Genomic DNA, 23,234 nt, shown 5'->3' with positions numbered 1-23,234 from the left:
GTGAAGCAGCAATGTTATGCACAATCCTCCATAGGCTCTGTTAGAAAATAAGCTTATTTTCACTGTTTCACTGTTTCTGTTTGTTCTAAACTCACTGGATGTGCTTTACCACACTCTCCATCTTCTTGTGCTTGTACACATATTTCGTACACACCATGCTGTATGGTCTCAGTTGGTTGTACAAGCTGTAGATGTGCAACATGTACTCTGACTTGGTAACACAGGATGTACTCGTGGCTTGTCATTTACTTTGTGAGGGAAGGGGTGGCTTGACAGAAAGTGAATACTCTGTTACAAAACTGGGTCAGGTTCCTTGTAATACACTGTGGAGGAAAGTTCATAGTCAAGTCCAGAATTACTGGCACCATTCAAGAGAATGAGCAAAAATGAGTACAGTATTAAATAAACATTAAGCAAAATTGCTTAATTTTTTTGGATAATTGTGGGGAAATTACGCACATTTTCTGGAAAGTGATATCATTCTGATCATGATTTTCTGAAACAGATAAACATCTGGGCGTATATTGTGCATAACTTCAGGGGGTAGTGGCACCAGCTTCCACCTCGACACCCTGGTGTGCATTATTTTTGTGTAACAGCACGGGTTGTTGGTATTCCTTCCATAACAGCAGCTCTGAGAATAGTGCCAACTGCAATTCTAATGATAATTTTGTATTAATGCACTTGTTCTAATATATTATTAATATAGTAACATCTCACTCACAGGGATTCACAGTGTCAGCACTTTGTAATGGCCAGTAAGTTTTACAACATGGGAAATTCTTCAGAATGGACGAGCTGGTTTTTTTGTCTTATTAAAATTCAAGCGAAAGAAAAAAGAGAGTCTGGTGAGGGCATGATCATTTATAACGAAAGTGATAACAGGAACTGACTTGTTTCATGGATGTTGCACAATCTTAACTACATTTATAAATGGATGAAAAGCATAATGTTCATTAACAAATTAAAAATTGTACTCATTTGCAAATTGCTGTGCTATAAGAGGAATAAAACATTTCAGGACATGCTGTTATTAAAAAAAATCAACTTCAGGGTGATAGCAGTAACTCCATATCTCACCATATCTCACCGCCCTGTTACTGAATATCTTCCTATAACAACACTTTTTGTCATATTTTATTCCTTGTTAAATATACAATGACCTTCTTAGTCTTGAGATTTTAACTTAATTTTAACTTATAGATAAAAACAAACTAAAAACCTTTTGCTCAAACCTGAATATGTAAAGGAGCTTAATACATGGTCTGCATGCAGGAATGGTCCAAATCCACTACAACCTTGTTAGATGAAGAATCCCAGTACTTTTGTTCTCCACAGGGGAAGCTTCATTTTGACAAATATTAATTGTTGTGTTCATTAACTAATTAATACAGGGTGGCAATACTTTCGTAATCAGTGTTTTAAATAACTTGTGAGCACTACTTTTTTTGTGTTTCAGATAAACCTATCCATTACACACATATGTTTAAGCTCAAAATATCACTCATTGCATCATGTCTAAATCTATATATATATATATATGTGTGTGTGTGTGTGTGTGGAGATATATATATATATATATATATATATATATATATATATATATATATATATACATATACATATATATATATATATATATATATATATATATATATATATATATATATATATATATATATATCCACACACACACACATACATAGAAATATAAATATATTTATATATAAATAAATAAATTCCATTCACTACAGGAGTGTGTCATTTCGCCTGACTCTCCAAGGTAGGAAATAAGCGTGTAGGCTGTTGAACACAGCGTGACAATACAGCAATAAAAATCTACCACATGATGTTATCGTAACAGAACATGTGAGTGGGGAAAAACACAAATTCACCGTTATTTAGTCACCAAAAACCTATCAAGTCTACAAAACAAGACTTGAATTCTCCATTCCCCTCCCTAACCGCCACGCTTAACTGTCCATAAAAGGGTATGGGTGGAGCCAGAACGTGAGAGCTGCATTCTTATTGGAAGTTTATCCTGACACGCGATTATTTTTTTAACACGCGCTTGATTTGATTGGTCAAAACCCTTTGGTCCGATTTTGTCTCATTCAATTAGCATATATGGGGAGGTGTTGTTTTTCCCCACCTACATATCCGGTTAATTCCGCTATCCGTTTTAAGATTGGCTGAGAGTTCCGCCTTTGTGCGCTCTGATTGGCTAGTTGTATTCACCTCGTTCACAAGGATTGGGTAGCGGCGCATGGCGGTATCTCCTGTTTTGATTGGACAGTGTTCCGCGTGGTGTGAGCTCCTAGCCAATCCTGACACAGAAGGCGGGGTTTGTGTGTATAGCGTTGAGAAGGGGAATGGCGTAGAGCGTTGTGTGAATGGCTTAGCGGAAAGGGAGAATCGTTTCAGCACATCCGTGGCGGAGCAGCGGAGCGGAGTTAAAACTCGGGAAGGAAAAGGGTGTGAGAATTCGGCAACGGTCGGGAGGAAGGATGCTTGAAAATAAGAGAGAGAGACTGAAGACGTTTTTAAGAAAAATCGACGAAAAAACTATCTTCGGAATCAAGCATTTAATGAAGGAAAGGTGAGTCCGTTAGCTGTGGCTAAGGCGCTAGTGAGCGAAGCTAGCACCGGCGAGCGGCTCATTCAGAAACATTCACTCCAAACACACTCAAGTGCATCTGATGAAATAGAAAATTATGACCATGTCTCACATACTTTACCTATTAATACTTTATCTCTCATCTTTAGGGCGTTATTATTTTAATTGTATATTGTGTATATCTACTTTTATCGTTAGAATCAACTTTATTTAATGAATCACTTCAATATTTTTAATAAAATATAAAACGTAACTTTTAAACCTTAATTTATACTTTAATTGTTATTATTTTACTAACTTGCAGTAGTTTTCTCGGGTCTTTTCTCACATCCGTTATTTTACTATATTGGAATTACTAGGCTCGTTATCTTACTGGCGCTGATGCATATGTATACATATTTTAAGTATTTTCTTGAATATTTATTTTTATTTCTTGAAATAGTAAAAGTTGGAAGTCAAAATACTGATGTTTTGGTTGTAAACCAAACATCATTACACTGTCATGGGCGGATCAGCTGGCATTTCCCCCAAAAGATCAGAAGGATGCACTGATTTCTATTAGACTGCATAATTATATATCTATCTATCTATCTATCTATCTATATATATATATATATATATATATATATATATATATATATATATATATATATATATATATATATATATATAATGTCACACCCATATTGATTGATGATGAGCTGGTGAGTTTGTTTCATGGCCTTCATTGTAATCTTCTCACCGTGTGGATTTAAAGCCACTACTTTGAGCCATGGCTTGTTTTCAGCTTGGTTTATATTCCATGTTGTATGCTTTCCGGTGCTTATTTTGAGCCATGCTTCCTTACAATATCATCGTATCATCATGACATTGGTGTCATTAATCCACAGGTGAACATTCAGGCCTGTCCCAGTGGCGTCGGTGTATCAGATAGCAGGGCTGGGAGATGTTGTGTTTAGCACTGAGTAATGCGATGTCTCCCTGAAGGTGTGAATTCCTGACCATTAAAGGTGTCAGGTCCAGGAGATTGCTGTACTTGTGCAAACAGTTGTCTGATGACCATTTTGTCCGTTTTAAACGACTCTGACCTCAATTCATTGCCTTTAGTCTGATTACATCAGGCATTGCATAATTAATTTAATGGTGCGCCGTAGGATGTTTGGGATATTTACTTTTTTTCAGGATCAGATCCTGTTTTCCAGAACTTCGTCGCACGCTTGCTTTGTCGGCTCATTGGTCTTCCTTTTGCTGTTTGTTTAGGCGTGTTCTCTAACAAACTCTGGAGCCTTCAGATGGTTTTCCGCTGTTCGATTAAAAAGCTTTTTAAGATTATTACCCAAAGATCCTAATAAAATTCTGGTTGAAAACATCTTCTCCATGTCCTATTATACAATGAAGATCCTCTAACAATAGACCTTCGATTAAAGAAAATTACTCCATTCCGCTTACATCATCAATCATTGTGCAAGTGGGGATATTTTTCTGTGCAATAGCATGTTTCTTTTATGTTTTCCCATTGCCATATTTGTAGCTGTTCTGTAAGTTTCATTTATGGCTTTTAGATAAGCCCTGTAGAAGCGCTCACACTTTGAGATTTTAATCAAACACTGCCAGAACTTGCGATGGCACTAAATTACTGTGTATTATGCGTTCTAAGATCACCGAACTCAAGAACTCTTTTACTATGTCTGAAATCGGGCCAAAAAGCCGGATTTCCAGGAACAGGTGTGTTCACACTGAAATCACGTGACTATTTAATTGTACATAGGTTGATTCCTTTCAACTAATTATGTGAGTTCTGATGGTAACCAGTTGCACCAGACCTGATTTAAGTATTTCACAACAACAGATGTGAATAATATCGCTATCATAACTTTTATATTTTTAATTTGTATATAATTTTGCAAACTATTTAGATTTTTTAACTATATTTCAGGTGATATTTATTGCGGGAAAACAAAATATTTTGCCAAGATCATTTCCATCTCCAGATTAGAAGTAGTTTAATGCTCAGAAAGCATTTTGATTAACAGGTACACATTCACATGATTGCTGTATTTGGTCTGTAGGGCATTTGTTTGGTGTTTGTCATTCTATTTTTACCCGCCATGTGTAGGTCAGTTACAGGTGCTGTGCCAAGTGTTGAGTTCTCCACAGCCTGTCTGAGCTAATGCTGTTTCCAAAAGAAGTCACAATCCAATCTCCAGTACTTGGAAAAGCAGCTGACGAGCTGATAGCTTGTGCTTTCCATAGTCCCCTGTGGGACCGTGTGCCATGGGTCGGTGTGGGTTGTTATGATGACATCGTACAGCAGCGAGTGTGTAAAATGAAAGCTCACATCTCAGTCCAAGTTAGAGCTGGGTAATATGGCGATTATAGTTTTGATGAATTATGATAAATTATGTCATGGTGGACTTCTCTGAGAAGTATCATTACAGGTTACTGGTATCATCTTTTTAATCAATAAATAATTCAGATTTTTAAAAATAACAGTTACAAATTCAGGAAGAAGATTTGATAAAGTTTCTACTGTCTGCAAAATGTTAAAATAGTTTACAGATTTTGAAAGAAATTGTTAGATTTTTAAATTTTTAGTGTTAACTTCTGTGTTGCTGGCAGATTGTTAGCAAACCTATATATCCTGATGCAAGTCATGTAGAGTAGACATGTCTATATGCAGCCCAGCTGACTAGCGAGAGGAGGAAAGTCAGCCATAAATACATATACCAAAATTACAGAGCTACACATATGCGTGACTTTAAAGGGCCGCATGTGGACGTGCCTTGACTTTGCTTCTCAGAGACATGTTAATGATTTCTCTCCAGGGTGTTGAGCTGAAACAAGTCAGGCAAAAGGACAGTTTGCTAGCTTTTTGACTTCAGTAAAATTCCACACGAGTCATTTGAGAAACTGGCCTGTGTCACGCTTTCGTTTTTCTCACATCCCTTTTTGTGTTGGTTGATTCTGAGAAATAGTATATCTCACACCAGACACCCACTTCCTCGCTTCTTCTATGCTAAGGGTGTGTTAGGCTGGTTTGGTATCAGGAAATCTAAAATATTTAGTAGGGGCATTGTAACCGGTATAGATGACAATAGTCGTAATTGTCATCATTATTATGTCATGATGTGCAACATTTCTCTTGAGTCGTACAAGAATATTTTAAAAATGTGGGCTTGGAGCTAATAAGTAATAAATCTAGCTGATTATTTAAGCAAATACTTGACCACTAACACAACTACAGAGTGTCCTACAGGGAAATGAACACTTTTAGCAAAATGTCTTCCAAAATTTTTCATACTAGTTTATATTATATATGTGTGTGTGTGTGTGTGTATATGTGTGTGTGTGTGTGTGTGTGTGTGTGTGTGTGTGTGTATATATATATATATATATATATATATATATATATATATATATATATATATATATATATATATATATATATATATATATATATATATATATATATATATATATAGTCTTTCCCAAATAGCCTTTAAGAATGCCTTTGACAAAAGAAAGATGTATTGAAATCTTTCTCATGGTTGGATCGGGAAGCTGTCACAAGGTTGCGATGAACATGTAATTACATCCATAACACCAGATGTGTTAACAAGAGTTCAAAGAGTACAAAGAAATGTAGAGGATGTAGAGAATGTTTTGTAAATAAAGTTACATTTTGCTAAAAAGTATTAATTTCCCCTACGTATGGAGACTTTTGGGACACCCTGTAGGGTCACTGATATGTCACTGATGTGCAGTATGATCAAAAAAATTTTTCCAGATACATTACCACGTATCACAAGTGAATCAGTGGAAAACTGTATATTCTCCAATTTAAAAAAAAAAAAAAAAAAAAAACATTTTTTTCCGTGTGTAAATAAGGACTAACCAAGTATAATAAAAGTACAGACAATATCCACAATATACTTTTATTTATTTATTTTAATTACAGTAACGGTGTGCCACTAGATAGTGACAGTTTGGTTGTCATCCTTGAATTTCTCCATTCTGTCCCACCCTGACTTCCCATCAGCTGCTGCGTTTCACAATCATGTGAGTCTCAGGTGGGCATTCCACGCAGTACTTTGCCAACCGTGTTAACCAGTAGGAAGAAAGGCGACTTCTGTGTGGAAAATCAGTCAGGGGAAGTCAGTCAGAGGAAGTGTGATGAATCAAGCCACATGCCTCCAACGCTGAGGCGCTGGACCTGCTCACAAGCAGCTCATTGTTGTGTGGCGTCTCAGCGATTGGTGTTCAGGCTGATCTGACCACTGCACTGGGATAAAGCACAGCCCAGCACAGCACAGCGGCATTTACTCGTTGACATGTGGCTGAGCGGCTGTGAGAGGAGAAGGTCATTCTTCTGCACATGGTCCCTAGAAGTTAACTCAATTTCAGGCTCACTTATCACACTTTCAGATACTATGCATAGTAGCTAGTGTTGAAATAGCAATCGTGTGACATAACACAATAAGATATAGTTAATATTTTATTTAAAATTCTTGTTCAGAAATGTGTGGGAACGCTCAAGAAGTTGAGACACACTGCAGAAAATTGATTATTTTTCAGAATTTTATCTAGTGAGAGATCGAGCTGGACAGTTAATTCCATTTCATGTTAATTGAAAGCAGGATTAACAAAGAAAAATTACTTGACTAAATCTAGTTTTTATGGACATTTGTTGGTGCATTAAATCCTCAGCCCCTGAATATTCTTCATTAGGGGTGTAACAATATATGAAATTCAAATCTGATGCAATAGGATACGGTGGTGTCTCGATAAAATATGTTATTTAAAAAAAAAATTCGACAAAACAAAAACAAGCACTACTTGAATATGTGTCTTATTTTCAGTTCTGTTAAAACATGGTTATTTTTTATGGTTTTCACTAAACTGTCAGTGAGATAGCTACAGTTCTCCCTGCTCTACAATTCAGACTTTGCATCCGTAAAATATTTAATCCAAACTGATCACAGAAAAATAATGAAATAGGTGCTGCTTCTGTTACTACTTTCAATCATGAACAGTGCTCAGTATTTTATTCCCCATTTCAGCCCGTGCTGTACTCCCGTTCCATTAATACGTTATAAAGGAGGAGATGTCCTGGTTGCACAACACCAGAGGGATTATGCAACGTCATTAGAAAAACAGGAGGTTGATTGCATCCTGGACCGGCTTAATCATCAGAGCTGTATCTCGCCCGTTCTCGCCTTTGATCGGAAAACAGTGCAGGCTGGTTTGGCTTGTACTGGATTGATTAAACTGGTTATTATATCAGCAGTGACTTAGGTAATCTTATGTAGCCTAGTTTTCCACCATTACATCTTCAAGCCCCAAATCCCAAAGGGTGTAAATCCACTGGGTCACGACAGAGTGGCCAGAGTGACGCCATTCTGTAGAGGAAACAGTCTGTAAAAGCAGCTTAACACCTTGTGTGAGGTAAGAGGTGAGGTAAGTGTGAAGTCGGTGAAGGAGCAGGATGATTGTAGCGGAGACTACCACGAACTGCAGCCCACGTACATCATCACGGGATGCCACTAGGGCTACACTATCTGTTAAATATTAATCAATAAATAATTGAGTTCATGGTTCTCAAGCATGATTCTTTAGCCAATTTGGAAAGGTATGCTATGTGTATTTCAGTGGTTTTCACACTGGGCATGTTCGCTACGGTCCAAATCAGAGTGTGATTGCAACTCCACCCCCTCATCTCACAACTTTGGTCTGGTTTCAGACTCAATTGCATTTGCGTTCATCTTGTGTCATCACAAACACGCACTGAGAACACAACGCAGCCTTTTTTTACTTTAGTGCTATTGTGTGCAGCAGAGTGAACGACAGCATCTGTGTGCAACGCATGTGGGTCTCTTGTTTTTAAGTATTGCTGATGAAGCTTTTTTACTTTGTCATCAGCTAAAACACACACACAGGTTACTTTACTTCCTGAACAAGTGCAGACCCGAGTACGAATTGCGTTCACATTCACAGGAATCGTGGCACAGTTCCAGTGCAAACAAGCTCAGACCACTTCCTACAGATATACAGCCACAACTCACCTTCCCCATTCATTTCATACGTTTAGTCATGGTTATTCAGTAATTGAGAATTTGTTATAATTTGTTAATATCATTTGTTTTCGGACAACTTTGTTCCTGGGCGTCATGGTGATGCAGCAGATAGAGCTGCCTCCTCACATCACCAGGGTCCCTGGTTCAATCCTGAGCTTATGTTCCTGTCTGTACAATGTTTCACACGTTCTCCCTGTGTCCTTGTGGGTTTCCTCTGGGTGCTCCAGCTTCATCCCACGTTCCCCCAAACATGCCATGAGTGTGTAAATGTGTGTACACGGTGCCCTGCAATGGACTGCTGTCCCATCCAGGGTGTATTTCAGCCTCGCGCCCAGCGTTCCTGGGATAAGTTCCAGATCTACCATGACCCTGACCACCAATGGAGCGCTTACTGAAGATGAATGAGCTTTGTTCCTTCTCACTGTGAGTGTGAGTTTGTCATTTTTAAAATTCACTCACAGGTTTCCAGCATTGTTTCTCCCTTTTTTCTGTAGACTTCCCATGCTGTTGCCTGAGTGCAGATGCTTTACAATCGACAAATTGAGATTGCAGTTTAATAAGATTTTTTTGTACAGCGCTACACAAATGAAAATCAGTAGTTCAATAGCTGAACTCCAGACATTGCAATGCTACAGGCTAAATATTATCCCTATACCTTGTGTAACATACAGTTCACTCAGGACTGATTATATTAGGATCTTCAATCCAGAAAGTGATGTTATTTTGGAATAATGTGGAGCCCTGTTCTGTGATCCTCACTGCTTTCTTTTGAGATTACTGCAGGCTTTGTGACTTTGTCCAACCTGCAACAAAGGACGATCCAGGCTTCACCAGGCCCTTTTGTGAGGCTTCCCATTGTCTCACTCTGCTCCGGCCTTGTGCTCCTTTCTTTCCACCACTTTGTCTTTGATGGAATTTAAATGAGAAAGCGGAAGGACGCTGCGTCGTTTTTCCACCACCCACCAGTCCAGCGCAGGCCCCTTGTTGCCAAGGAAACTGCACAGTTGGAGGTAGTGCCTTATGGGTAAAAATTCCTCTCTCTCTTTCACTCACTGGAAAGCTACAGCTCTGTTTGTGCAAGAACAGCGGCTGTAAAAAGAGACCTTTAGACCCAACGTCGTGTCTCAGCGTCTGGCTGTGAGGTAACAGGTCGAGGTTTCTTCTTCAGTCTAAACTAACAAGAACTCGCCATCTCTGTTCATCATGGAGCGCGAGAAGCGCCCAAGCCTTTTGGAGAGAGCTGATGCTGTTGATGGAGAGGAAGTGGTGAGGTAGGGGAGCTTTCACATCACTGTTTGGTTTTCACAGCGTTGGTAGTTGGTGTTGAGTCTTTAGGGGGAGTTGAAGAGGAACAGCTGGTAGGCTTAGAAAATTTCATGTGGTGAACTGGAAATCGTTCTAAGGGTAGTTTAAAAAAAAAATAAATGTGCCGTGTTCAGGTGATTTCTATGGTGCGTCATTAAGGAAGTAAGAGATTCTGTGACTGTAAAAGAGGATTTAATGATTGTCAAACATTTGTACAAAGGAATTTGAATGTTTTATTGACTCATACTGTTTTGCACATGTACACGTCTTCGTATCTTCTGCTCCTTCTGGAACTGTTGTAAAGATTCATGACATCAGGTGAACCATACCCTAGAAAGAAGACAAAAGTTCAAGGACTTGCTTAATCAGATGATGAGAAGAAACACACTTCCTAGTTTGCGTCAACTTAGAAGGCATGACCCGTAGCAATCTTGATACAGCTAGATACACTGGTCTTTCGTTTGACTACTTATTTATGAAAATGTAAAAAAAAAAAAAAAAAAAATCAGCAATCATGTTCTGGCTGTTTTGCTGCGCATGTCCTTACGAGATGTTCTGTGCAGCAGAAACTGGATTAGTGAGCCACATTTTGATTAGGTATCAAAATGGCTGACTGTTCGTCTCAGAAGGAGGACCTGCACATTTTAAAGCAGATATGATCCAGACGATAGGATGATACAATATCGATAGCTTGATAAATTATGTCAAAATACGCTTTTCTGAGATATTGTGGCTATCATGGTGTCTTTTTTTTTTTTTATCTTAAATTTTTTTTTTCTCATTTTCAGTATTTTTTTTTTTTTTTAATAAATTAAAATGTATTAAAAATTATTTAACTATGGTATGCAGACATTTAATGAATACTTTTAGTATTGTATGCTTAAACTATTTTATATAGCACCTTTTAAAATTCCTCTCAAGGCGCTTTACATAGAAAAAGAAAATAGAAACAAAAGTACATAGCATAAAACAAAGTATATAAGCGTGTATCAAAAACAGTTAATAATAAAATACAATTCAATAATAACAATAAGAGTAATAATTAAAAAAAAATACAGTAAAGTATACTTGAACAAGTTTTTTTTTTTTTTTTTTTTTTTTTTTTTTTTTTAATCAAACAAATTTTTTTTTGGACATATCATGTATCACGTCATGATAAACTGATGAAAATGTTAGAACAGGATGTGACAGAGTAGAGTTACAAGATCATCTGTTTCCTGTTTAGATTTCCGCAAGCATGTGGCTTAATTTAGTCCTGGGATTGAGTTGTTTTATGGCACTGGCTAACTATTAGTATCTGTTGCATTACCACATCAAGTTAAATTTGTCGTTCACACGCACTGTACACTTCCTGCTCTTCTTCAGCAGAACTTTATTCTAAAGGAAGCCAATAAAATCACTTCCTGTGAACTGTAGGGTTTGCACTCAGAGTTGGCACATACTCAAACTCTCATACTCGCTCTGCTGTTGTGGTTAGCATTTTGCTCTGAATGTGGCTAGGCTATAGAGCTGACAGACTTTTTCCCCCCATAAGCCACAGCAACCTAGTTTTCTGTAAGTGATCTGTTCTCTTTAAACTCTTGCCAAGTACAAAGAGCAGTGGCTTGAGATGGGAAGACAAGGATGTTCTAAACAGTACATGACTGTCATATTCTGTTTAGGGCATAGTGGTCATGCACCATGTCCCAAGTCCAAAGGGTCTTATTGTGCACTCATATGCACAGGAAATAATCGGAAGCCTGATGTACTCACTTTGCACTCAGGGTTATCATTTTGTGATTGGCCAGGCTGCAGAGATGACATTTTTTCCACACTTGTTCCTGACAACTCACCTTCCAATCTCTTGCCAAGTTCAAATGCAGCAAGTTGAAACGGGAAGGCCAAAACATTCTGAACTGCCCAGCACTATCATGTTTTGCTCAGACGTCCTGGCCATTTTAGAAATGTACTCTATGTGTGCAGCATTTCTTCTGTGCAACAAGCACCTCCTTCCAGTAATCCTTCAAAAGTAAACAGCCATGGCCTGATCCTGTGCTGATACAAATCACACCTATGAACATGAAGTAATCTGATTCCTGCTGCTCCATAAATGGTCTGTGGTTTACATGAAGGCTCACTGCCAATACACTTAGGATTGGACTGGCTTCCTAGTTGTTTTATCCTTTTACAGAGTCTGAATCGGAGCAAAATTTATACTTTTGGTTTGGGTTGGTTTGGGTTAGGCTCAGTTTAGCAGAAACAAAAAGTACTGCAATACACAACTTCTTTAGTTCACTTCCTGCAGATGAGTTGATTCAGAGTCAAATTGCTTTCTCACCGAGTTTGATTGGACACGGACTCAGACCACCTCGCTCAGACACACTCGGACCGGTTGTTTTGGTCCATACCCGAATGTGATTGCAACGAGGGGGAGAACACACTATTTTTCCATTCAAACAGACTTATGTGAAAACTTGTGAAAAATCTGTAGATTGTAGGAGTTAGGCCATTTCCGGCCACAGACAGGCACTGACCTAATTCACTTCTTTCACAGCAGGGTTCTTTCTTTCAACAGCCATGACATGAGCTGTGGGGAATATCTCGCTAAGGCCACACTCGAGCTTGATGCTAATTTTTTGCTGTCACTGGAGCTGGCATAAACGCCCACACACTGCTTCACATTGCTCCCTAGATGGAAAAGACACACAGTTGGGGACCTTTTAAGGATTATCAGATAACTGGGACTTCCAGTAGCAGCCGGAAGAGACATCAGCCTACTGTATAATGGGATCTTTAAATGTTAAAAAGTTATGAATGATGTAAATAAATATTTTTTATTATCTATAAACAGCTAGTGTAACTGTTGACTTCATAGCTCCCCACCTGTCACAACTGAACCAAAAGTCGTGGGGGTGCAGCTGGACCTGATATAACTGCTTCTGTAAATTTAACTCCTAACCCCTAATCCATGAGACGCTGCGCAACAAGGAACAACAAACACACATATCCAGCATGAAACAAACTGGGTTGTCTCCACCCCATGGTCTTTCATTCGACTCCGCCCAGGTAGGAGGAGCTGGATCAGGTCATCTTCTGCAGTTGAGGGTTACTTGGCACAGTTGTAATCTCCAGTACAATTTAAAAGAAAGCTGGTCTTGTATGACTGATAACTGCCCTAGAGTGTTGCGAAGATGGCCACCGAGTAGACCAACTTACTAGAAGGACTTCGCTAACATTCAAGTTCTCACAGTGCTGGAAATAATGTAGGATTAAATGGGCTAAGTTAATCATCATGGTTCGTCTTATGGGTGTACCATATTGACAAATTATATCTCAATATTTTATAATTCTAGATTGCGAGGCTGGTGGTATCTATATTTTGTCTCCTGACGCTGTTTGTTCACTCATTTTTAACTTCGGTCATGCATATTTAGGCAGTTATGCTATCTTAACCTGCACACTGCATTCTAATAGGCTACATCACGCTTTGAATGCGTGGACACTCAGGGTGGTTTGTTTTTTTTAATTATTTATTTATTTATTTATTTAATTTTATTTTTTTAACTGTTTTTTTGCGAAGTGAGTGACATACTTGATAATGTCAGCTCGCACATCATTAGAACAACAATTAAGATATTATTGTAGATGATACATATCGCACACCACTAGTGCTTCGGACTCTACAATTTTCCTTCCCGGTTTGCTTGACGTGGTATTTACATCATGGTGTAAGAAAACCAGACCTTGTGTTTTAAGGAAATGCACCTTAAATTAGGCATTGGTGATCTGTACTTGTGATGCAAGTTAACTATATATGAAGGATATGAATAGGAAATCACGTAGCAGGAAGTTTTAACATCTTCAACACACCCACAGAATTGAAGGCTTCCACAAAAAGAAGAGCCTACACAGGAAGCCGACGCTGACTCCTTTTTCTCCGCAGACGGCTTGAGGAAAGAGCGAGTCTGTCATTAGTGCTGCTCCACCCAGAGAAACAGGCACACTGAAATCTGTCAATCTGTGCACTTTAATTTCAAACTCTTTATAGTTCAGATTTTTTTCTGAAACGGCAGTGGTTAAAGCACCGCAGGTGTGAGTTTCATTGTGAGGAAGGAGGAAGTAGGGTGGGTTCTTGTCTGATTCAGGCAAGTCTGTACCTGCGTGCTTGCGTTATGCTGCATTGTGTGCGATGTCGGAGGTGTTTCATTTCATCACGCGATGGTGTGTCACACCTTTTCCAAGACCCACCTCTTACAAGAATTTCTATTCACTGAGAGGAGGTGGTTTAAAGTGTGCACTGTTCTGCTGTGACAATACAGTGTTTTTCTTTTTCTGTTGAACGACATACTCAGGTTTTGATTTATTTTTTATGGATTCTACCAGACGAGTGTGATTTACAAAGGAATGGCTTGAAACTACTCATTTGTTTGCTACTTGAAAGGATTACGGTGCTATGCATAGATCTCTGAGTTTGAGATTATCCAGAAGACTAAATGAGTACAGGTAAACAGGATAGTAGGATTATACATCAGTTTTTAAAAATATATATATTATTGTCATTAATGTTAAGAACAGGGGCTAATAATATGGATCGAAATGAAATAACCAAGACGATAAAATACAGCTAAGATTCCTGGAATTGTACATGTAGTAAAATGTCACACGATGTTGATTATGTCAAAAATCAACTGGTTTATCAGGACTTTGTCTTTTTTTTTTATTGTCACCCTTGACGACAGATTTATCTGACTGTTTAGAAAAGAAGGAACCATTTGGATGTTGTAAATGTCTCATGGCTTTGTTCTCGTCATGAATCTGTTGGATTCTTTATAAAGCTTATAAAGTTAGATATTATGTTTATGTCACTAAGGTGACAGACATCTGATCTTCGGGCTGTCATTATAGTCTGAGTAATTGTGGAAAAAGATAGCAAGTGAAAATGGGTCAGTGATAAGCTCAATAATCACAAGCTCCAGACTAATGTACTGTAACATTGTTAATCTTCTGACTGGCTTCTGCAATACGCCTCATATTTCTTTTTTATCAGTTGCCAAAGCTGGCAGACGATTACACAGTCTTTACTACATACAGTGCTATATTTCACATTCTTAACCTTTTCTGTTTTTTTTTTTTTTTTTTTTTTTTTTTTTTTTTTTTTTTTAAAAAAAAACCTCATGCAGCTACCCGGTGGAGAGCGGGTCTCTCCCCACGAGATCTAAGAAGGAGAAGACGGCGAAAAAGAAGCTGGAGCAAAAGAAAGCCTTCAGTCTGGAGGAAGCTCAGCTCGAGGTGGAGCAGCAGAACAAGAGCCAGAGCAGGCCGGCCCTGCCCAGGTAGAGCACCTTTTACTGTAAAAAAGTTTTCTTTAATCCCTGTTTTGTTTTGAGACACTTCTGATTCACCACCTAATCTTGAGGCACATACCACCAAGGCATGAGTGGTGTGAGTTATTTATGTGCGTGCATGGCTGTGAGCCTGCTTAAACGTTAAAAAAGGTTAAAATTGTTTTTTCTAATTTATTTTCTCAGGTCTCAGACAGTTGGAGGATCATTGGAAAGAACCGACAGCATGAACTCAAGAAGTGTAAGTGTATTTTCTATTACCACCAAGCCACCACTAGCTGCATGATAAAAGCTGCATTGTAGATTAAATCCAGCCTGTTATTTATATATCACAATAATTTATCCAATTCAGAATGTATAAGGAATGTAGTACTTTTAATTTTGTGCCAGAGTCATCTTAGCTAATGGTTAAGCCCATCAGTAGTGCAATAAAAAAACAGTGTTTCTCATTGTGGGGTCTGAGACACCCAGGGGTCGGTGAAGCATAGCCAGGGGGTTGTATTTCTTAATTTAGTTACAGTGGTGTAAATTCACAACCCAACATTATCAAAGTCGCTATCTTTATTATTGGGTTCTAATATTTATTTTTCTATTTGACTCGTTTGTTGAATTAAATGGGTTTAATCCTAACCTTCAAAACAACCTGGACCTGAACTGTTCTATCTGTGGAAAGTTCAGGAGTAGAAAGCTCTAAGTTTCCCTAATAGATAGACAAAATGTTATTAATGAATCTGGACCGAAGGTATCCGTTTATTTTTATTTTATTTTTTATACTTAAAGGGGACCCTGGCTGCAAAAAAAGCTAAGTTAAGAGAGCTACTGCTGTAAACTAAATAAATTAAATCATCTTTCTGTTCTGTCTCACAGAGCTTCATGAAGCACAACAAAACATTCCACAAACTCTTTCCAGACATCCCTGAGAGCGAAGACTTATTACACGGTGAGTGATCGTGCAAATCATGTATAATGCGATATTTACTTTAATTTCTATCATATCGTGATCATATATCTGTGCTGTCATGCAATATTGACTTTCCTGTGCATATTCGTTTGTGTATTGTCAAGATAAGTAATGGCAGAAGCAGACCTAGCGCTGCTCGTATTCTCGGGTTTGTTTGCTGAGGTGGTAACGACCTTTAGCTTAATTGTCTAAAGCTTTGAAGCTGCAGGGGAGGGGTGAAGCAAACGCAGCTGCTGATGGGAAGCCTGTAAAATATAGTGACGTCACACTTCCAGGATTGCTGTGTAAGGCTTTTCTAACTGTGTGTGTGTGTGTGTGTGTGTGTGTGTGTGTGTGTGTGTGTGTGTGTGTGTGTGTGTGTGTGTGTGTGTGTGTTTCTACAGCCTACATCTGTGCACTGCAGAGGGAGGTACCATACCATGGCCGTCTCTATATCACAGAGAACAACGTGTGCTTTCACTCCTCTGTGCTTCTCAAGGCCACCAAGGTAATATAGATCTGACCAATTAGATTGTAAAACAGTCAACATTAGCTATAAGAAAACATCTATACATCTAACACAGCTGCTTACCTGACCCTGCTTTTATGCAGCTTGTCCTTTGTGGGTTTCTAACAAGAAATTATAAAATATTTAATGTGTCCTTATGTGTTCACGATAAACCTGAATACATTTCCTCTTTCTGTATCTTTAAACTGAAGTCTCTTACAGATAGTTAATATTAAAGGTATAGTAACCAGCCATGTACATTTCTGCTTCAGCATTAGCTAGATATACAGTCGTCTTTCTTCATTATCACAAGTAAAAAAATAATGTATTTTATACCACAGTGCTATTGAATTCTTGATTCTGATTAGTCAGAAGCCGTTGATTGATTTTCTATAACATCACATGTTCATATTAATGCGCTTGTGTTACTTTACTAACACGACTACTAAAAAGTGACTAATCAGTGATATGGTGAAATTTTCTCTGAGGAGATTTGTAATTATGGAAGGAGTCTCCAGTTTTAGTGCTTTGTAGCAGTCTATTCAGGTCATACCAATTCTTTTTAAACCATTTAAAAAGGGGGTGCAACCATTTGTCCTCAGCTGCATTGTATGAGGCACATTTTGAAGCTTTTATTTAGTAACAATGAAGCTTGCTTGACTGCTTGCTATTGTTCATTATTAGCAACTGACACTCCATCACTTTCTCTTCTGTTTTACTGTAATCCAAGTTCAGCTAAGTTCAGTGGAAACCAAAAGCAAGTAGGAACTAAAATGTGAAGTGTGACTACGCAGTGTATATATACTCTACATAAGTAATATTAGCAGTACTGTGTATTCAATAGTTCTAAAATGCTGTATCATTTCTAAAGGAGAATGTGTGGGATCAGCTGTGTTATATTAATTTTAAGCGTTTCTGCATGTGTGTGTGGAACAGGTGGTGATCCCCGTGTCTAATATCACTGTCCTGAAGAAGCAGAACACAGCGCTGCTGGTGCCAAATGCTCTGTCCATCCGTAGCAACCTGGGAGAGAAGGTCAGCCTCAAACTTGTGGACAATATACAGGGTTTGCTTAAAGTATCTGAGGTCATCTTTCTGAAATTTGGGACAAGTTCGAGTGACAATTGCCTGGAAAATGAATCATTTTGCTTAAAAAAATGCAGGAATTAAAAAAAAAAAAACACTGCCCTAGTTTGAAATGTGGATGGTGTTTCTAATTTGTGTATTCATAAAACCTGGATTTCCCAACAATGCAAAAAAAAGGTGCTTTTGTGCTGAGCAATTTCTTATGAAAAGTTGTGTCTAGATATGAAAGAAGTTGTATGTAACTTTAACTTCAGAGTGGTATGAAGGTTTCAGTACTGAGCCATGCTTTTTTGCTGTGTGTGTATTTTAGTATTTGTTCGTGTCTCTGCGGAACCGTGAAGGCTGCTACAAGCTGCTGCGCACTGTTTGCACACATCTGGAGGACATCAGCGCCAACAGCAGCCCTCTTTTCTCGTCCGCCGAGAACAGCTTCGATCAGGGCAAGCTGGTGGTGAGTAGATCACATTCACATGCACTCTCTACATTTGCTTTAGTTCATCTGTGTGTAGAAGTGGCTGAGTGTGTGAGAATGTGTGTGTTTGCAGAACTCGAGCCAGTCGAGCCTGACTGACGCCTACGAGGAGCTCGATGGAACAGACTCGGGACTTTTACCGCAACCTCCTCCTACTAAACTTCACAGAGGTAGGAGACAAGAAACACTCTCACACATTATACGTTATATATGATTATATATTCCTTTGGGAATCATGATGTGATATTTTTGTCATATCGCCCACCCCTGTGTGTCCATGTCCAGCTACTGTATTTCATAACTATCTACATGAAGAAATCCTCTTAACAGAATACAAAGCAAGCACAGTGGATTCATAGGGGTAAAAACAAAATGTGCAGGGTATAGTTTTTGAATCATGTGTGTGTTTGTTCCTAGCCTCAACCTCGAATGGAAGTCCTCCGCCTTTAAGAAGTCCTCTCAGAGAAGGTGATGAGAGTCCGACAGAGGAGCACACAGGTACAGCACATACACATTATACACATACATATCATGGATGGTTATTGGACTGGATATTCATGTGAAGGGGTGTGTGTGTGTGTGTGTGTGTGTGTGTGTGTGTAGGGGGCTCGTGGATGTGGAGCGTGACTGATGGAGCCAGATCACTGCTCATCCAGAGAGAACCCACCAACCTCAACACTCTGCTGCTCATCTACTTAATGCTGTAAGTTACACAATATGTAAAAAAAGTTCTCACTGTGTCCAAACCAATCTATAAATTACAACAAAGAAGACTAGCCATTCAGTTAAGACAAAAGTGTGTGTGTGTGTGTGTGTGTGTGTCGACTCACTGCAATGACTGAGCTGCATTACTGGAACATTTAGCACACGCTACATTAAGGAGATGCTCTTTTATCGTTTAGTTGCCGATTTGCCGCTTTCATCTCACTATGGAGTTTTGTGAGAGTCACTAAATGTTACTCAACTGTTTCATGAACATGCTTGGTAATTTATGATTGATTGGCATTGTCAACATATAAAAGCAACATATGTGAAAAAATTAGTGTCAGTGACACTTAAAAATCTAGCAGGTGCAACTGGTTTAGCCAAATATTCCCACACAGCATTACTAAATGACTGATAAATGATGCCCAGTGTCATCATCATCGTTGTTTAGCTTTTGCTGTTAAGATGGCGTGAGCAGAGAGATTTGTATTAGCCAGTTATGGTGCACATCAATTACAAAGGAGCAAACTGTTTCCTCGAGCCAGAGTGGCACTCAGCTGGTATGCTGTTTTTCAGGATCGTGCTTTGTTTCTAGTGAACTTCATTTGCAAGGTGTTGGATGAGAAAGTTGAAAGTGATTAACTGCGTGTTGACAAATTACTTTTGGTTCATCGAGATTGTTTGCAGCTGTGTGTGATGCAATGGTGTAACACACTCTTGCGTGTGTGTGCATGTGTGTGTGTGTAGGGTGGTGCTGCTCGTGTTGTCCTCTGGATATATCGGCCTGCGCATCGTGGCTCTGGAGGAGCAGCTGACCACTCTGGGAGCCTTGCCTGAATTCACTCTACACAGCGGGTATGACGCACTCAGGCCCTGTTCTCTGGAGTATAAGACACACCCACATCTTATCTCAAAGTCTCTCATGCAATGAAAATATTCACAAGTCTTCGTATTTTCTCCAACCCGACCTTATCTCCTCTACAACTTTTTATTGAAATCAGAACTATTTCTGGTTAAATTTCCAGGCTGGAAAAATGTAAACAGCAGCCTGAAATATAAAAACTAGCCCCAGCTATTGCATTGCAATATTATGAATCACAATTTTTTTTTGAAGTATCTACAAGTTTTTAAACTTTTTAAAACAAATTAAATAATTTCACTTTTAAAAATTACAGACCGCACCTTTAATCTGTCTGGCCTGTGAGAAGTCATTATATAGTTGTTTAGTGGTGAAATTTTTGTTTTTCCAAAGCACTGCTGCTATGATAATACTGTTTTTGCTAGCAAGGCGGTTGTATCCAGAGTAGTGTATCAGACATATCCCATTACCATCCTGTATTGGTTAGCGTTTCAGGTCTGTCACGAAAACACTGACAAGCTATTAATCATAGCATCAGGTGTGTCCTGTACCTTGGAAAACGCCAGAGCTACTCGAAAACGACAATTTCCTAACCAGATTCCTCTCTCATTCACATCTGCAGGTACAAGGACACATAAGCATCCCAGTGAAAGGAGAGATGTGTTTATCTGATGACCCTGAGGAGGAATGACGGATTCTGATGATGTCAGTCCATACTTCAGCATTTCTCAGACCCCAGTAGAGCCAAAGTGCTGTGAACGTTATTCACTCACAGCAAGAAGAAAACCAAAGCGCTCCGTCACGCCGCGTCGTACCAGGAGACTGCTGATGCTTTTTCTCCCACCGAGCCAGACTCGGCTCTGAGCGGGACGCGGCGGCGCTCTAATGACAGCAGAAACCAAGCAGTTTCCAAAGAGGCTGTCTGTAGTGTAACTCAGCTACACTTTTTCAGGCTTTTCCTCCTTTCCACCTTTAACCCCAACGTGGCTGATGATTGAATCTTTCATCCTTTCTGATCAAGCTCCTCTCGTGAAGATGATTTTTCTCTCTGTTTCTGATCACCAGGTGGCAGTATTACACCTTGCTTTGGCATGATTCAGAAATTCATGAATGATCGCTGCTTGGTGGCCAATCTTTTCCCCTTTTTTTTTTGTTTTTCTTTTTTCCATCATTTATGGACGTATGCATCTTCTATGCACAAAATAATCTCCCGATCAGGTATTTTTAGCCTCTTTTGTTTGTCTTTTTTGTACTTTGGTCGACAAAGTAGTCGACGCCCATTTCTAATCAGATAAACTGTTAAAAAGATCCAGAGGCACTGTGCAGCCCAGACGGGACATTTTTCAAATTCACTACACAAAAAGACTCTGGCGTGTCTGAAAGGAGCAAAACCGCCAAAAAAAAAAAAAAAAAAAAAAAGGAGAGAGAAACATACTTGAGTCACATTTCAAGAACTGACAAACTTTGACATGGTCCAATATATGCATGTTTAGTTTGAGTGTATGTGAGTGTACATACGATTGTAAAATAAGAGACTTGAAGTGAATCAGTGCACTTTAATGTGTGTAGATTGTGGGAAAGCATCAGACTGTACAATGAGGAAGTCTGCTATCATCATCTGGACCTGGAGAATTATACCGGCATTATGCTTCATTTTACCTACACACACTTGTGCGCATTCTTGTGTGTTACTGTGTACCAGGGTGTCCACACGTATACGGTTTTAATTAAGACATTTTAAATTCAACTCCAAATATTTCAGACAACTATTATATATAACATATGAAAATACTTGCACATAAGGAAAATACTTGAATTACATGTATTTTAAATTAAGAAAAATGCAAAACACCATCTACTGTAAAAATCTCACTGTTAAAGTGTGTGTAAAGCACTAATACGCTGTAATTTGTTCTCTTAATTCAAACAGATGTTTTAAGCAGCAAGACTATTGAATTTTCATTTCCCCAAATCCTAGCCCAAGAGCAGGAAGCTAACACTGACCTTGATTTAATACACACTTCTTGTGCGAGTGGCCCTGGTATTATCCAGTATCAAATATTTTCAAAACAGATTCACGTGAGAAAACTAAGTCAATCATGACTGATTAGGAATAGGCAAAAATCTTGGACGTGTGAAATAATATGTAAGATTTAAGCCTTGGATTAATACTATCAGTAATCACAGAATGATCGAGACTGTTTGAGGACATGTGGACACACTGGTGCACTTTTTGTGTTTCAGTAGGGTTAAAATCTCTGTCCACTAGGGGCAGATTTGAGCCCAGACATGTCTAGTCAACAGCTTTTCATTTTACAGTTGACCTGTAAAATATTAGTGATTTCGCACCAACCAGACCAATTTGTATATTTTCACACAGATATGGTTGTCATGGTGTCACGTTTAGACTAGCTTATCATACTCATGTCACATCTCGCTACTGGTTAATGTCAGTCTTGCATCCTGTGGAAGAGCACGAGCACAGGACAGCCATCCTGCACACCTGTATGGCGTATGTAGTTAAAATAGAGTACAACGCCGGCTTCAGAAGGTGCTAAAGAGTCTTTTACTCAGGGCTTCTCGCACTCAGCGCCCTGTTTCTCTCAATCCCTTACAGTGTACGTCTGTGCTTTCTCGGCTCATAAAGAATTAGCTAATAATTTAAGTAAGGTGTGTTATAGCAGGGAAAGCACATGTCGAACTCAGCTCTGGGATTTCCTCTCCAACGCTTCTGCTGCTTCTTTATCTAAGATTAGCACAATGCCAACTCCAGTTGTGTTCATTACTAACTACAATGTCTGTGTACCACCAGGATGTTTTTTTTTTATCTTTTTTTTAAATGATATATTTAAAGATATATATACCCCAATGAAGGCATGTTGATCATCCTGCTGGGGTATTTGTCACCGATCAGTTCATTCTGATTTCCTGATTTGATGGATCATTTTATCTACATCTAGTAAAGAGGAAAGAAGTGTTGCACAGAGACTAATTAAGAGACTAAAAGTGTTGGACTTGGCTCATTCTGAGCTTTTGTGATTCCCTTTCAATAATAACAATGCAGGAATTCAATGAGTGTATCATTTCTCTTTGCACTATTGAAGGGTATGTAAATATTATTTTGTATTGATTTGTCTTTAAACAATCCCCACTGATCTATTTATTGCATTCTCTGTAAGGCAAAGTCATCTCTGTGAGACCAGCTTTGACGTTTGAATAAATCAAATGATTGGGGAAAACATGCACATGGTGTCATTTGTGTTTGTCAGATGAGTAAGTGTAATTACGGTTAGTTTTATTGAGGGTGTTATCAGGTGAGATGAGTTGCTGGCACATACATCTGGTGA

At 38.7% G+C, this 23,234-nt stretch overlaps 1 protein-coding gene across 3 annotated transcripts; it reads left to right on the top strand.

Annotated features, from left to right (window-relative positions):
- Positions 1-2,366: 2,366 nt before the first annotated feature.
- si:zfos-943e10.1 (GRAM domain-containing protein 2B) lies at positions 2,367-23,132 on the top strand. Of its 3 annotated transcripts, none has more exons than XM_026926763.3 (12): positions 2,367-2,599; positions 15,156-15,308; positions 15,504-15,558; positions 16,185-16,257; positions 16,662-16,765; positions 17,702-17,800; positions 18,162-18,302; positions 18,397-18,493; positions 18,741-18,821; positions 18,927-19,026; positions 19,776-19,883; positions 20,510-23,132. In XM_026926763.3, the coding sequence occupies exons 1-12, from the start codon at positions 2,508-2,510 to the stop codon at positions 20,523-20,525; spliced, it is 1,119 nt and encodes a 372-aa protein (XP_026782564.1). In that variant the 5' UTR covers positions 2,367-2,507; the 3' UTR covers positions 20,526-23,132. The 3 variants fall into 3 exon arrangements, with proteins under 3 accessions (XP_026782564.1, XP_034164669.1, XP_034164670.1); XM_034308778.2 differs by lacking the exon at positions 2,367-2,599 and adding an exon at positions 6,122-9,962; XM_034308779.2 differs by lacking the exon at positions 2,367-2,599 and adding an exon at positions 11,133-14,478.
- The last annotated feature ends 102 nt before the right edge of the window (positions 23,133-23,234 follow it).

This window comes from Pangasianodon hypophthalmus, chromosome 11 (genome assembly GCF_027358585.1).
Source record: "Pangasianodon hypophthalmus isolate fPanHyp1 chromosome 11, fPanHyp1.pri, whole genome shotgun sequence".
NCBI classification, from domain to species: Eukaryota; Metazoa; Chordata; class Actinopteri; order Siluriformes; family Pangasiidae; genus Pangasianodon; species Pangasianodon hypophthalmus.
Note: the sequence above shows the minus strand (reverse complement) of the source record. Positions and strands in the feature narration are given on the sequence as shown.